The following is a 17,384-nucleotide window of genomic DNA, read 5'->3' as shown; positions in this document are numbered from 1 at the left end:
AAATACAAAGTCTTGAGACCTAGCAAGCATCTCAAGCACTGAGGAAAAGAACCCATACATCCAAAGGCTCCTGATCCATGAAAAAACATTTAGAGAGAGGAAAAAAAAAGCGGTCACAGAAGAACAAAGATAAGAACGATAACAGATTTCTTGTCAGAAACAAAGCGTATGAGAAGAGAGTGGAGCAACATCTTAAAGTATTGAAGGGGAGAATTAAAAAACTCTTCAACCTTGACTTCTACACCAGCAAAAATCTCTCTCACAAATGAATGAAAAATAAAGACCTTTCCAGCCATACAAAAGCTGAAATAATTCATCACCAACAGACACATACTATAAGAAATGTTAAAAGAAATCCTTTAGGCAGAAAGAAAATGATACCAGATGGAAATACAGATATACAAAAATAATGAAGAGCATTGGAAGTGATAACTCTGTAGGTAAATACATTCTTACATTTAGATATATTTAATAGAAAAATTAGAGTACACTATTGTAAGATTGTTTTACTATACATGAAGTGATATGACATCTCTTGAAGGTGGACTGTGATAAATTAAATATGTATACTATGAACCCTAAAGCAGCCACTGTACAAAAGCAAGAGTTATAGCTAATAACCTCACAAAGGAAATAAAATAGGATCATTAAAAAATACTCAGTTGACCCAAAAGAAGGTAAAAAGAGCAAAAGGAGAATAAAGAATAGACGGGACAAACAGAAAAATAATAGAAAAGTAATAGACTGAAATTTAACTATATCAATTATCACAGTAATGTAAATGGGAAATAATTGGAAAAGGAAAGACACAAATTCACAAATATAATTGAAGTTTTCAATATTTGATAGATTAAGTAGACTGAAAATCAGTAATTGCATAGAAGACTTCAGCAACACCCTCAACAAGTTCACCAGCATTCCCGTACTACAAGAACTGTCAAAAGAGTTCCCTCAGGCAGAAAAAAAATGATACCATATGGAAATATTGATATACAAAAAGGAATGAAGAACACTGGAAGTGATAACTACATGGGTATTACCTTAACAACAACCTAGAAATAAAAAGACATGCTAGAAAGGAAAGCTACTAAATAATATCCCTCATGAACACAGAGGCAAAAATTCTTTAAATTTTAGCACATTAAATCCAACAATATATAAAAATGTTAATACATTATGACCAAGTACGGTTCCCCCCAGAAATGCAGTCTGGTTCAACATTCAAAATTCACTGTATCAATAGACTAAAAAAAGGAAAACCATATGATCATCTCAAGCAAGGTAGGAAAAACATTTGACAAACATCTATTCTTGTAAAAACCCTCAACAATTTAAGAATACAAGCTAAATTTGTGGTTGATTGAATCATCTGCTCTAACAAAAGACATGTTCTGAATCTTAATCCATGTTCCTATGGTGTGAACCCATTGGTAAATAGGACCCTTTGAAGATGGATCATCAGTTGAGGTGTGGACTCATTTGTGAATAGATCTTCTAAAATCCTATTTAGATGTGGCCAAACTGAATCAGGTGGACCTTAAACTATATTACTGGAGACCTTATAAGGAGAAGCCGGAAGTCAGAGAAAGACATAGGAAAGAGACCAAGGACATCACCATGTGACAGAGGATGGCCATCCCACGCTGCTGACACCGGGACAATGCATTCTGGTCTCTAAAACCATGAGCCAATAAATTCTTGTTGTTTAGGCCAACCCATTATGTGGTATTTCTCATAACAGCCTGGAAAACTAAGACAAATTTCCTCAGCCTGGTAGAGAGCATCTACAAAAAACTCAGAGCTAACATAATATTTAATGGGGAATGACCGAATACTTTCCTCCTAAGATCAGGAATAGAACAAGAATGTTCACTGTCACCATTTCTGTTCAACATTGTATAGGAGAGTCCAGCCAGTGCAATCATATGAGAAAATGAAAGCAAAGGGATCCATATTAAAAAGGAAGAGTAGAAAGTATTTATTCACAGATGACCTGCTTGTCTGTGAAGAAAATAGGATGGGATCTACAAAGGAGCTACTACGACTAATAAATGAGTTTAGCAAGGTTGCAGAATATAAGATCAACCTACAAAAATCTATTGTAAGTCTATGTACCTGCAGCAATCAGAAATTGAAATTTTAATCTTGTTCTCAGCATTCTATATTAATTTTCTCCAAATCTCACAGTATGCGACTGATATTCTTCAGAGTTTATGGTTTGCATCTAAGATTAATGCCTATTTTTTTGTTATGACTGGAGGACTTTTCTCTGTGTTTCATCCTTCTGGTTGTTTTCAGTGTGCTTTGGAATGGAGGTGGAACAATAATTATTTAATCTTCTAATTTCTAACTGGAAGCAAAATTCCACCACTGGATTTAAATCTCAGACTAAACACATGGGAAGTTTATTCTACCTTTCCTGTCACTACTGTGTACAGAGTTGCCTGAGAAGAAGTGAAAGCCTGGTATTTAGAAGGAAATAACTTACTTTTATAGGATGCAAGCCATTCCAAGTTATCATAGCAAATAGCAAAAGTTACAACATCCAAGGGTAGGATGGTAGACACCCACCTGGTTGCTTGTGGGTCCTTAAGCGACTCAGCAGAGCAGCAGCAGTGGCAAGGCCAAGGATGCTGAGCAGCCCCCCGGTGACACCTGCAGCTATGGGGCCTGTTCTGCTCCCAGGAAGTCCTGTGTAGGGAAATCCATACTTGAGTTCCAGGGGCAATGTTTTCTAGACAAAAACCTTGCAGCCGGGGACTAGAGATCTATCAAGGCAGGTGTTTGCCACGTCCTAATTTCTCCATTTGAATGATCTCTAGTAAAATTTGTAATTTTCAAAATAATGGCACATGAGGGGTGATCGCCAGTATCTATGATTACAATTTAGTCCCTTTCCCTCTCCCCCATGAAATCAGTATCAATTTCTAGAAGCCTCAAGCCTTGGTGTGCATGTTCAAAAACTCTATGGCCCTGGTAGAATTTGTATAATAAGCTGCAGAAATATTTTATTGACCTCTAGTCCAGGTACCACCAACCAACCTGTAACAATGATTGGCAGCATCTCACTGCGCTGGACTCCCAGACCGTTGGTGGCTTCACAGGAATAGTTCCCAGAATGCTCTGTGGTCAGAGAGAGGTTGAAGGAGGCTCCTTCTCCAGAGGGGGCTGAGCTGTTCCCCAGGGGGACATCCTCATTATAAAACTGGTACAGGATTGGAGGGGAGCCTCTCTGGGCCCCACAGTGAAGCTCCACCACATCTCCCACCATTGCGTGGGCCCTGGGAGTCCTGAGGGTGAGGACAGGGCGAGACACTGGAACTGAAGGATGGAAAATAGTTGATCAGCAGTTTTTGCTTACCTTCGTTTGCAAGAGAACTTAATAAAGGAAATATCCATCATAGTTTAGTAGAAGGAACACAGACCTGGGATTCAGGAAACCTGAGTTTGAATCTTGTCTATGCCTTTTGTAAGTTCTGTGATCTTGATTTGTTTTAAGCTTTTTAATCTTTCTGAGTCTCAGTTTATTTGTATAATGGAGCTAATAATAAATTATATCTCAGATTATTTGGGGCAATAACAAGAATCAGGTATAAAGTGCTCAATAAATGTTAGATATTATTATTGATAGAAATAATAGCTAAAACCAAGGTTCATTTCTGAACATTCCCTACAACTGTGTTTTTGCTCTAAGTCCCAGACTCCCACACCTATCTAAAGTAAGACCTCATCACTCTTTATCTAATTAACTTGCTTTATTTTTCTGTGTAGAATTTAGTACTACCTAACATTTATCCAGCTTCTACCTATATCTATTTGCCTGTCTATCTATCTATCTATCTATCTATCTATCTATCTATCTATCTATCTATCTATCTCATTTATATATTATTATATATCTAATTCCCCCACTAGAAATTAAATTCCACAAGGATGGGGACTTGTCTATTTGTTCATTGCTGTATTTCCAGCTACCAGAGCTTTGCCTGGCATATAGAAGATGGTCAATAATTGGTGATTAAATGGGTGACTGCATTGCTCCAGATTGCCAGGAAAACATCAAGATATAGCGCTAGCAACAATGATTTCCATATTAACTGATGTTGATAGAAATGGGACAGTCACAGAGAACAGAAAGCCTTTAATATGGAATGTGATCTGTAAGATCACTGGTTCCAAGTTGTGAGGAAATCTGGATGAGCCCATGTGTATATCTGTGGGCGGTGCTTTAGATATAAACTGTATGCTTCATTAGTGAGATAGGGTTGGTAAGGATCTTAAACTGTGTGCTGCATCAGAGATTGGCTAATAGCGAGTGAGTGTGAGTGCGGGGACTGTTCATTAAATGAAAATGATAAAACTTGAAAATGAACCATCTGCTGGCCACAAGGAAGATCACTTCTGCCATCTCATCAGGGTAGAGAGGCCAAATCCTTGTTTGGGAAACGTAGGGCTCCTGCTAAATTGAAACAGACAGCTTGACTTTGGCCCTTCTGTAATTCTCTGCAATATAAAGTGACCTGGGCTGGATGTTGGGGGCCTTGGGGTTCGTGTGGCACTTTGTGCATCTCAGAGTGCCTTCCCACCCATGTATCCAGCCTATATCTCTGAGCTTCTGTGTGCTGGGGTTAGTGACTGTCAGCTGCTTCCAGCTCATGTCTCCCTTTAGCTCTCACGGCACCTCTGGTCCCTGCGCACATTCCCCTGAAACCAGAGACTTCTCAGGCCAAACGAGACCATAATCATCACCAAGTCCAGTGGCCTCCAAGGGGGATTGCAAGACAATCCATTGGGGTATGAGCAGAAAATATGAGAATGTTTAGTAACATTTAGTTTTTAGCTTGAAGAGTAAGAAAGAAATTAACTTTACTGTATTCGCATTGATGCTTTTACTCAGGCCACGTCATACCTTGGGTTCCAAACAGTGAGGAAGTCCCTGTGAAGGCAGATGGATCCCCAGCATATGTGTGTGTGTGTGTGTGTAAGTGTTGCCTTCACTTGTTTGTCACTCTCAGCATATTGGAACATATTTCTCTTTTAGTTGGTTACTTGAGTGGTTTTACAGACTATTTTAAATTAAATAATAAAATCTTTACAATACTTTCTAATGAGATTGGAGAAATGACACAAAACCTTTTTGTTTCTTGAAGAAGTTTTTCAATTATTTTGTGGCAAACTTCTAAAAAGAGTAGTTAAATATAAAGATGAGTCGTGTTTTTCTCTGAAGAAAGGCTGGTATTTCATTTCTGGTGACTTTTTTTGTGATAAGTGGCTGTCAATGGTATACTGTTTAGCAGACAATTTTGAACTGCTTTTCTTAATAAACTCATGCCATGAAGATAAATATTGTGGAAAATGGATGTTTAAGATACTTACATTTCTATGCAGTTTTATTACCAGAAAATGTCAATGCATCAACTTTAAAAACTCATATCTGTCTACTTAAAAATGGAAACAACATTTAACCAGTTTATGAGTCTTCCAAAGCTTGAAACAAACAGGCAGCACTTCCTTAGTTACAGGAAAAATTGATTGATATCAAAGAAAATGGAAATTTACCAGCTGAATTGCGGTGAAAATTTTTGCATAATAATTAAATGGGATTGCAAAATGAGTGGTATGGATTTGTAAGAGAAACCAGCGATGTTCTGCTTCCACTTGGATCTAGATATCTTGGTAATGTATTGTTTCAAACAAAGATAGCCTTTAAAATCAATTGAAATAAATCAGACTCAGAATCAGACCTCCAGATAAGTGTACCACAAAGAGTAAACTGTTTTAGTCAGAGATTCTATGAATATTTTAAAATGTTGTTTATTTCATCCTTATTTATTTCTTATTTAATTCATATTTCCATTTGTTTTATAATGTGCATATTAAATTATTATAGTAGTACATGTATATAATTCATAAATAAATAAATATGGGGTGTGCACAGTCAAAACATTTGACTGAAAGTGGTATGGGATCAGAACTGTTTGGACCTCTGTGATCTACTTGGTTCAATTGTGTTATAAGTGAGAAAATCAAGGGCAAGTTTAGTAAAGAAGACTTATTCAAGGTCATGCAACTCGGTATCTTCCCGTTCAAGGCTGGAATCTCAGTTTTGGAACACTGTCTGGCATTCCCAGGTCCTAATACCTCCCAAAATCAAAGCCTGGAATAGTTGCAAAGAAGGAAGCCAAGGCAAAACCTAGAGAATGTAAGTGTTTGAGTCTCTAGGAGTCATCTCCTTTTCTCTTTTATCCTGACATCTCCTCCTATGTCCGAATGTCCCATCCCACCTTCCAAATGCTGGGCATTTGGGAATAACGACAGCCTGGGCTGGAAGTCTCGCCTATGTGGCTGGGCACCTTGTTCATTGATAACGTGGGCTGGAAGTGGGAAATCTGAGAAGCCTTCGTGCCCCTGGTGAAGGAAACTTTTCACTGGGGATGCTGAAGATATTAGATGAAATAAGACACGAGCATTCAAGAAGTCAGAAGGCATTTGGAGAAATTGAAGAGGCCAGACAGGTCATTAGAATCTGGAAGCCATGAGAGAGATCTGCTGCTCAACTGACACTAAATCATGGGTGAGGCCTCCAAGGAGAAATAATCTGTCTAGAGATCCAGGGAACTGAGTAGGGATTTAGATTGATTGGAGGTAAGGGGAGAAAACGTTGGTAAATAATAGTCTGGTCACTGGACAAAGGAATTCAGAAATAAGGCTTGCTATACAATGTTCCTTTGTCAATAATTGCTGAACTATCATATACATGGTCTTTGCACCTCTACTAGAAAAACTGTGTGGAACATGTAGCTCTTGATGACAACAGTAGAGGAAGTAAAAGACAGTCAAAGTTAATGAACATGTAGCCACAAGGAAGAAACCCAGAACTTCTAGGTGGAGGCAGAAAAAATGGGGAGTCTGCTGAGATGTCACACCAGCCAGTAGCCCAGTGGAGTTCTGTTTGTGAGATGGCACAGTGTGTTTCGGCAATGACTACTATAGTATATCCTGCTTACCTATGACACTGAGTGGCACCACCTCACTGTGCTGGGCTCCCAAGCCATTGTTTGCCTCACAGGAGTAGTTTCCAGAATGTTCTGCAGTTAGAGAGAGGTTGAAGGACTCTGCCCTTCCAGAGGGGGCCGAGCTGTTCCCCAGGATGACGTCCTCATGATAAAACTGGTACAGGATCGGAGGGGAGCCTCTCTTGACCTCACAGTGAACCTCCACGACGTCCCCCACCACAGCCTGGGCCCCAGGGACCCTGAGGGTGAGGACAGGGCGAGACACTGGAACTGACAGAGACAGTAGGGCAGTCAGAGGGGACTCAGACACTGTGACAGGTACATATGCCCACCCAATGAGCCTAGAAATAGACACATTCCTGTGATCGTCGCTGTTTCCCACTGAGCACACTCTCCTCATCTAATAATCAGAGGCGTTTTTCCAACACTATGAGGAGTAAGTCTGCATAATTTTGTTCTCATCATTACTCAGTCCTCTCCACAGGAAGTAAGATGTCTTCAACTTGTTTTGCCATGTTTGACATCCTTGGATAACATTTAAATCATCACAACTCTGTTCCTTTGCCCTCTTTGTGAAGATCCTCACGGGTGACAGATCACCTAACCCCTGGATAAGAATCAAAGGCTGAATAAAAGGAAACCAGGAACTTACTTCTCACAGTGACTTCAATCTTCTTGCTGTAGATGGAGCTGTAAATGTTGTAAGCTGCACAATAGTATCTCCCAGAATCACGCTCCTTCACATTGGGAACCTGCAGCTCTGCAGACAGGGAACGTTGGGACTTTCTCCCCAGACTTCCTTCTGTGCCCTCTCTATACCAGGAGAATGTGACAGTCCCTGTACCATTGGCTACTGAGCAGACAAGTACCAGATTTTCTCCTTCAACCACTTGCCCCCCAGGGGGCTGGATCTCTAGATTCACATCAGACACAGGGATTCCTGGGAGGACACAAGATGACATGTCAGGGTCTCAGTGGCAGGGACTTCAAGATCAAGGAGATGACTAAGAGCAGTGGGTGCAAGAAGCAGGGGTTGAAAGGAAGGATAAAGGAATTAATTATGTATATCATTATGAAGAGAGCATCCCCATCCCCTCCCACACAATTCTCATCCTTGGAGAATGTGGGTACCACGATCTTCCAAACCCTAACATTGGCTGCAGTCACATTTTATGGACATTTATCTCTAAGGAATCTGTAATACACCAACAGATCCCAGAATAAGAGAGAGCACTGGGGATGTTACCTCTTCCCTGAATCCAGATCCCCTCCTATCCTTCAAGATTCTCTTCCACCTCCATTTCCCTACCTTCTTCTCTTATCATTCCAGTTTGTGTTCATCTTCCTCTTTTCCAATTCTTTTGGTCTACATTTAAGTCCACAAATGGAAGTGCCATGGTGACATCTAAAGATGGCATGTGGTCAACTGTGCTTCTAGTTGTCTGTTAACTCACTAGTGCACATATCCTAAATATCTCTGTAACTCCCACAGGGCTGGGTACCCTATAAGTGATCAATAACTTATTAATATTAATGATTTGGGCTTAGAAGAATGTTCTAAAGAAATTAGACTCCTGCTGACCTAAAGAGGGAAGGATACCAGGATAGCTGAGAGCTCCTCTCTGTTATGTCCACCATTCCAGGGTGGGCAAGGGATGTCACCGCTCTGCTCTCCTCTCCCAGCTCTGACTCTAGGAGAGCAGTCCCATGGATACTCACTCTGCACATATATCTGGGAACTCTGGCTTCGTTTTCTAATGCCAGGGGTCACTGCCTCTGCCTCACACCAATAAGACCTTGAGTCTTCACTCCAAATGGTGGGGATCTGGAGCTCTGGTGACCTGCTCCAGCCTGGCTCCAGGGCCTGATACCCTCTGAAGAAACAGAATCGAAGCTTGATGTCTGACTTCGTTGGAGGGAGCCAGGTCTCACATTTCAGGGTCACTAGAGTTCCCTCTGTCGGCCTGTAGGGACTGGCTATCAGCACAGGATGTGGAAACAGCTCTAGAGAGAAGAGTGAATACAGTCCTCAGGGCAGGGAGGCTCCAAAATCCTGGAGAGATGCACCTGTGCGCTCAGTACTGGCCATCAGGAGATAAAGAACCACCCAGATGGAACCACCTCCCATCTCCCTCCCATGGCTGGGCCGTAAGAGGATTTTCATGAGCTCTCCACTGAGAAGCACCTTCCCTCCACCCTCACACATTGTTACCCTGCCAAGCCTTATCACTCACAGGAAGGTAGTTGTTACCTTGAACTTGAATTCTTAGAGGTTTTGACGTTTCTGTCCATAGTCTGAGAAAACCTTGCCCAGAAGCAGTACAATAATATTCACCATTGTCCCAGGGTTTTACTGTGATGAAGTCTGAGTTGAAGTCTGAGTTCTTATAAATCTGAAGTTCTTTTCCATCCTTGTAGTACATCTTTTCAATAATTTTCTTTTCTTCTTTCCCCTTGCATCTCAGATTTACAGTGTCTCCTTCAAAGACAGGATGTGAAGCTTGGAGGATCAACCAGTCTGCAAAGAGATGGAGGAACACACTTAGTTTATTCCCTGCAGCTTCATTCTTCAAGCTCTCACTTCTGCCCATGTGGGAAGAGCTACAGTCCTGGTTTATGCCTCCACCCAAATTTCCTCATGGTCCCAATTCCCAATTCTCCCTTGCCCTAGGAAAGTGAACTGATTCCCAGAAGATGTCTGAGAGATCCTCACACATCATTATAAAAAAGTAGGAATTTAATCCCATCCTTTTTCAGACCTCAGTTCCTTTTTGCTTGGTGGCCAACACTTCTTGGGTTGGATAAGATGGGCAATGCAGTAGCCTTCTGCTTCACTACCTCCTTATTTTCCCCACTGGGGTCAATACATCAAATATACCCATGACTGTACATCTCTGCTGAGGCTCCCTGCATTATCCAGCCCTCAGACACTCTGCCCCAGTGCTTGATTTCAGAGACTCCCCCTTTCTGTCCTTACCGGATGAAAATCCTACATGCACCGCGTCACTGAGGGAGGACCCTTGGGTCTCGCATTGGTAATTTCCAGGCAAATTTGTTTGGATCATTTCGGAATCTGCTTCCAACAAAAGACTTTCATAATACCAAGATGTGTCTCCTTGGGCTGGGATGTGGGATCCTCTGCATGTGAGAGTCATTTTCTCTTCCTTGAAGAGGGGGGACCATGGAGGATCAAGAAGAAGCACAGCTTTTGGAGCTGCCCCTGAACAGAAAGCAGAACAATGAAGGTACATGGGAGGTGGTAACAGCACAGAAAAAGGCCTGGCCTTGCAGCTGGGAGTTTTCCTGGTTAATTCCCCATGAGCACCAGCATTGAAAATTGAGCAGAAACAAACTGGGGAAATAGCTGGGACAGAATCTGTTCTTCCTCATCCTAATCCTAACCTGGAGGTGGGGATCATAAGGGATAGGTCTCAGGTCCCTGGTGTGGGCTCTGAAAAGCCCAGGGGATGTGATTTGAGGCTGGGCAAACATGTGAAGGCTTCAGGAGGTGGGATAATTCTAAAATGCTTTTGTCCTTTTCATTGCTGGTGAGTCTGAGGTGTGCAAACCCCAGAAGCAGTGTCTAGACATTAAAAAACCACTTCTTATTTGGTTGTTAACTTTTAATGAACAAGATTTGTTTTCGTTTTCATTACTTTTAAAACTTGCTTAGTTGGAGATTCTGTAGAGAAGGCAACCTTTCTGCACTCTCTATCTAAGTTGGACACAATCAATAATTAAGGAATATAAAGAATTTGAATGAAGGGACCTGGGATGCTTGAGAAGTGAGACTAGTGTGTAGAATTAGGACTGACTGATGGTCCTGAATCTTAAGTCATGGCAGTGACATGAGCTCCTTTGGGGTATAAATAAGGATTTGGCTGTAGCATTTTCCCCTGTGAATGGAAGCTGTTCCTATCCTTTGATAAGAGCACCTAGCTTGGACATACAGATGGAGGGGTTTTAGGAAATAGAGGAAAACATATCTGAAGCTTTGCCCATCCCTCTGCAATTGCTTTCTTCCTCTCTGTATTGAGGTAGATTGGAGACTGGAGAAGTCAGAGGAGAGCCTGCTCATCTTCATAGTAGGGAGGTGTTACCTCAGAGTAGCAATGCCACTGGTGTTGGTACATCCCTGAGCCCTCACCTTCAGGGGCTGCAACAGGTGGTGCCCAGAGATGTTGAGAAGCAAAAAGAAGGGGAAACTCACCAGATTGTTCACTTCCGGAAGCTGTGAGGGAGCCAAGATTCAAAGATTAGCACAAAGCATTTTTTTCTCAAACCTTACAAATGAAAAAAATTCTGAGAACTTACCCCAACAATTCAGACACAATGGCTTCTTTAATTTTTCCTTCTTGTTTTTGTGCTCCCATCCTACTCCACCATGGTCCCCAAACAAACAATTAATCTATACTTTCTTTTATAAACAGTAGCTTCTGCACACAATTTTGACTCATCTCTTTACTCTTACTTACTTAGCAGCTTCATAATTCCTTGCCTCCTTCTCCTTTCCAGGCTGCACTCAGCAGCACAGAGGCGGGGAAGGGCTCAGAGAAATGCTTTTGCCTCCCCTCGATTCTTGGGCACTATTCCATCTACTCTTTCAACTTCTGGTTAAATTTTAGCTTAAAATCTAGGGAAGGGAGTCATGTTTCTCAGCAGATTTCCTCTCACCTAAGTTTTGGAAAATAACTTTATCTGAAAAAAATTATTTAGTTTGAGGCTGGGACAGAGGGAAGGATACAGAGCTGTGGTTTGGCGGAAAGAAAAATCCAAGTTTCCTATGAGATGGAAACAGAAATGAGTAAGAAACAAAGAGTAACAAACATCTTGGAGTGTCCTGGTGGTTGTATTTGGAGCCTTTTGGCTTTCCCAGAAATCGGCTTTCTCATTTCCCACCTGTTGCTGTCTCTGAAACCTGAGTGGAAGCAGAGGCAGAAGTTCCTTGGCTTTTCCCCTGACAGACTCTGAGGAGCTGAAGCCCTTATCCCAGCCTTGCGCATCTACTTACCCAGGATCAGCAGCAGCAGACCCAGAACCATCAGAACCTGGTCTGAGAAGTTCTCTCTCACCAAAAGCCAAGCTTATCTTCCATCCAAGAAGGAGAAATGGAGGCTGCTACTCAGATGAGATCTGTAAGAATTAAAAAGGGGAAGTAGAAGAACTCAGCATCATATCCTGCCTTGGGTTTAGAAACATGCACGTGACTGCCTTCTGAAATCCTTCAGTCCTACCAAGTGTACATCCTCAGATGCTGGGGGTCATCTTCCAACAATTCAGGTCTCCCCAAAGCTGTTTCTTAAGTCTCTGAAAATGTCAATTGTGCATCTGAAAGGATTCAAATAACCTTTTCTGTATTTTTCAAATGGACAACCCTTTCATTACTTAAATTTGCACAGCCTTTGGTGCTGAGGGTAGCTCTTAATACAGACCAGCCTGATGAGTGTGGTGTCCCGCCAGTGTCGTACAGTGTGAGTCACACTAAGTCTAGATTTCAAAGCAGAGATGTTTTGACCTTAAGCATAAGTTGGCATGAAACTGCTGAACGGGAAAATAATAGGAAGTCACAGATTTGCAAAAGTCCCACCAAAATATGTGCAAATTAGGAGATAAATAAACATGCATACAAATAAAAACCACTATTTTTTTAAGCCAGAGCCCTCCTCAGAAAGGTCTTTCCTGGTCCCCACTCCATTATTTCTAGTTTCGTGCCCTCATGTGCTACTTTCACAGCATGTAGCACAATCTGTAATTATTTTCTCTATATTCTTGCTTGTTTTTGTGTCTTTTCCCCCATAACATATAAGGGCCCATGTCCTTATCCACCTTTATATTCCCTGTGTCTTTCACAATTCAGTAAATATTTTTGAAGGAGGGTTAAATGGACTGTGAGAAACTCTTAATCAGTGTTTCTCAAGGTTTTTTCATTATTGCCCCCTCAAAGAAGATTTTTAGACATTTTTTCCAGTTGTTCCCCTCCTCCATGAAATTTTAATACCACATATATACTATACATTTGTTTATGTACTGTGTGTATGTCTGTGTTGTATACATAAAAAGAGTAAGATACTTTTCTCCTCCCCAAGAACCAATTTTTGCCACCTTGGGAATGAAATTGTTCCTGTTGGAAATGCATGCTCTAGATGTAGAATCTGACAATTCTCAGCAATCTAGCTACTGGGGTAGAAAGTTATGACTATTCAAAGAGACTTTACATGAGAGATGGAAGGTGACCTCAGATCAAATGTCCCTTCTTTGGGGAGGCCATCTCTGAGCCTGTAACATAAAGCTGGTCTTTTTCTTTAGCCTAATAGCATTCAATCCCTTCCTCAATGGTATTGATCAAATTTTGTCTTTAGATATCTATTTATGTGATTGTGTAATGCCCCTTTCTTCAATTAGACTGTAGTACCACAAAGGCTGGATACATGTCTGGTTTTTCTCTATTGTGTTTTCAGTGCTTAGCAGAGTACTTGTCACATACGAAATTGTCAATAAATACTTGTTGAATGAGTAAATGACCAATGCAAAATGAAGAACAGGATGACAATAGAACAGGGTGATGTTAAGATATTTCTTTAGTCATTACTGGTTAAAGGTTTCTCCAATATCTTGGAGAAGAGGTATTCGTTCTATCTAAATTACATTAAGTAGTTTATTAAAATTGTTCCCAGCTCATTAAAGGTATGGAGTGATTGTCAGTAATAATTTTAGAATGTGGATGCCACTTCTTCTAATAGGTCTTCCCTGACTCCTGAGTTTGGTTAGGTGTTCTTACGTGCTTCAATAGATGTTGATTTCTTTCACCATAGAGCTTGTCACAGTAACGCATAATTTCCTATTATTATGCAATTTTATTGAGATATATTCAAACATCATATAATACATCCAAAATATACAATCAATGGCTCACAGTATCATTACATACTTGTGCGTTCATCACCACAATCAATTTTAGAACAATTTCATTACTCCAAAAAAAAAAAGAAATAAAAATTTGAAAACCCCAAACATCCCATATTCTTCATCCCACCCCTATTAATTTTTTAACAGTTTTATTCTCACACCATGCAATCTATCTTAAGTCTACAATCAATGGCTCTTGGTATAATCACATAGTTATGCATTCACCAGTACAGTTAATATGGGAACATTCTTATTTCTTCCAAGGAAAAAAAACCATACTTCTTATATCCCTCTATTATTTACAGTTAACTTTGGTATAGTGCCTTTGCCATAAATAATGCAAGAATATTTCAAGTTCCTGTCAACTATAGACCCTAGTTCACATTAACTTCATTTTTTCCCATCTACCACCCTACCATTGACATCTTGTAATAGTGATGTACGTTTGCCTTAGTTCATATATGAACCTTCTTATATTTATATACCATCATCGTCCATTCTCGGTTTTGCTAAGTTATATAGTCCCAGTTTTTATCCTCCAGCCTCCTTCTGGTGACATATATGACTCTAGCCTTCCTCTTGCAACCACACTGTACTCAGCTTTGTTAATTACACTTACAGTATTGTGCTACCATCACACAGTATTGTGCTATCCTTTTCTGGACCTTTACAATCAACCTTATTGAACTTCTGTACTCCTTAAGCATCTATTGCCCAATCTCTCCCTCTTTCTATCTCCTGATAACTCTATGAGTTTGCCGAATATAGTTAGCTCATATTAGTGAGCCCATACAGTATTTGCCCTTTTGTTTCTGGCTTATTTCACTCAACATAATGTCCTCAAGTTTCATCCACATTGTTTCATGCATCATGACTTTCTTCCATCTTATGTCTGCATAATATTCCATATATGTATATATCACAATTTGTTTATCCACTCTTCAGCTGATGGACACTTGGGTTGTTTCCATCTATTGGCAATTGTGAATAATACCACTATAAACATGGGTGTGCAAATGTCTATTCATGTCCCTGCTTTCAGTTCCTCTGAGTATATACCTAGTAATGGGATTGCTGGATTATTTGGCAATTCTGTACTTAGTTTCCTGAGGAACAGCCAAACTGCCTGCTTCGGTTTGCTAATGCTGCTGTTATGCCAAATCCCAGAAATGGATTGGTTTTGTTAGGTTACAAATTTACAGTTCTAAGGCCATAAAAGTGTCCAAACTAAGGCATGAACAAGAGGATACCTTCATCGAAGGATGGCCAATGGCATCTAGAGCAACTTTGTCAGCTGGGAAGGCATGTGGTTGGCATCTGCTGGTCATTTGCTTCCAAATTGTGTTTCAAAAAGCTTTCTCCAAAATGTCTCTGGGCTTCTGTCTTAGCTCATCTCTTCCAGATTCTGTGCCTCCTTGCTTCTTTCTCCCAGGGTGTTTCTCTCTAAGCACCTTGGGGTCCTCTCTTAGCTTCTCTGGGGAAAATTCTGGGCTTTATCTCTTAGCTTAGCATCTCCAAACATCCTGTCCACCTCTCCAAGCATCTCTGTCAGCTCCAGCTCCTGTCTCTCTTCTGGAGCCTCTTAAAGGACTCCAATGATCTAATTAAGACCCACCTGGAATGGGCAGGGTCACACCTCCATGGAAATGATTTAATCAAAGGTCTTACCCATGGTTGGGTGAGTCACATCTCCATGGAAACACTCAATCAAAAGAGATTAGAAGATCATGGTTCTTCTGGGGTCCATAACAGTTTCAAACTAGCAAACTGCCTTCCAGAGCAACTGCACCATTTACATTCCCACCAACAATGAATAAGTGCACCTATTTCTCCACAGCCTCTCCAGCACTTGTAGTTTTGTTTTAATGATAATGGCTCTTCTAGGAGGTGTGACATGGTATATTATTGTGGTTTTGAGTTACATTTCCCTAATAGTGACGTTGAGAATCTTTTCATATGCTTTTGAACCATTTCATTTCCTCTTTGGAAAAGTGTCTATCCATGTCTTTCACCCATTTTTTTTGATTAGCTTTGTTTGTCTTTTTCTTTTTGAGTTTATGTATTTCTTTTTGAGTTTATATATTCTGGATATTAAACACTTATCAGATATGCAGTTTCCAAATATTGTCTCCCATTAAGTAGGCTGCCTTTTTATTTTCTTGACAAAGTCCTTTGATGCACAAATATATTCAATTTTGAGGAGATACCATTTATCTATTTCTTCTTTCATTGCCTGTGCTTTGCATGTAAGGTCTCAGAAACCACCTCCTATCACAAGATCTTTAAGATATTTTCCTACACTTTCTTCTAAGAGTTTTATAGACTTAGCTCTAATGCTTAAGATTTGATCCATTTTGAGTTAATTTTTGGATAACATGTGAGATAAGGGTCCTTTTTTATTCTTTTGGATATGGATAATCAGTTCTCCAAGCACCATTTATTGAAGAGGTTGTTCTGACGCAGTTAGTGGACTTGGCCGCCTTATCAAAAATCAATTGTCCATAGATGATTTCTATTTCTGAACTCTCAATTGTATTCTATTTGTTGGTATATCTATCTTTATGCCATATCATGCTGTTTTGACAACTGTAACTGTATAATATGCTTTATAGTCAGGTAGTGTGAGACTCCAAATTCATCTTTCTTTCTTAAGGTATATTTAGCTATTCAGAACACCCTGTCCTTCTAGATAAATTTGACTATTGGTGTTTATATTTCTACAAAGTAAGTTATTGGGATTTTGATAAGTATTGCATTGAATCTATAAATCATTTTGGGTAGAATTGACATCTTAACTAAGTTTAGTCTTCCAATCCATGAACATGGTCTGTCTTCCCATTTATTTAGATCTTCCTTGATCTCTTTTAGGAATGTTTTGTAGTTTTCTGTGTATAGGTCCTTTGTGTCCTTGGTTAAATTTATTTAACTCTGCCATGGGCATGATTGAGTCAGAAGCTGCAGGGGTGGGGGATAGCTCTTTGAAACTCTTGCTATTTTCCTGGCACCTGGAGTCTGAGTTCTCTAAATAATAGCCACTCCCTGTGCTGGGCCTTTTCTTGGGGATGAGCTGCTCTTTGCCCTGCCAGCTGGAAAAGTTACAGCACTCTTGAGCAGCCCCACTTCCACCCCTGGTGGAGCATGTTTTACATAGAGGCTGGGCTCCACTTTTGGGGGGTTGAAACTGTTGTCCCTGGGATCTAAATTCTCTGAAAGAGATCTACCACTTGCACTGGGCCCTGCCCCTACTTCTTGGGGAAGATTCACTCTTTAGGGAACTATCTCCACCACCTGATTAGTACTTTGTGTCTCAGTCAACCTTACTTCTGTCCGTGCCTAGGGCAGGGTGGAAAATGCTTTCTGCTTTTTTTAATGGTTTTTTTTTTTTTTTTTTAAAAAAAGAAAGCTATTTGCCAATCAAGAGCCAGAGTTGGTACCTGGCTCTATGTGCTCCTTTTATTGGGC

General features: G+C 40.4%; 1 protein-coding gene across 1 annotated transcript in view; it reads right to left on the bottom strand.

Moving 5' to 3' along the window:
• Positions 1-17,384, bottom strand: part of FCRL3 (Fc receptor like 3) — an 84,519-nt gene that overhangs the window by 11,874 nt on the left and 55,261 nt on the right. The window contains exons 14-20 of the mRNA XM_037807531.1: positions 9,994-10,392; positions 9,268-9,534; positions 8,736-9,020; positions 7,669-7,956; positions 7,008-7,286; positions 3,043-3,321; positions 2,572-2,691 (exon numbers count right to left, since the gene is read on the bottom strand). Of these exons, the coding sequence (XP_037663459.1) occupies positions 2,572-2,691; positions 3,043-3,321; positions 7,008-7,286; positions 7,669-7,956; positions 8,736-9,020; positions 9,268-9,534; positions 9,994-10,392 (1,917 nt within the window). The remainder of the gene's footprint in view (positions 1-2,571; positions 2,692-3,042; positions 3,322-7,007; positions 7,287-7,668; positions 7,957-8,735; positions 9,021-9,267; positions 9,535-9,993; positions 10,393-17,384) is intronic.

The sequence above is a fragment of the Choloepus didactylus genome, chromosome 2 (genome assembly GCF_015220235.1).
Source record: "Choloepus didactylus isolate mChoDid1 chromosome 2, mChoDid1.pri, whole genome shotgun sequence".
Taxonomy (NCBI): Eukaryota; Metazoa; Chordata; class Mammalia; order Pilosa; family Megalonychidae; genus Choloepus; species Choloepus didactylus.
Note: the sequence above shows the minus strand (reverse complement) of the source record. Positions and strands in the feature narration are given on the sequence as shown.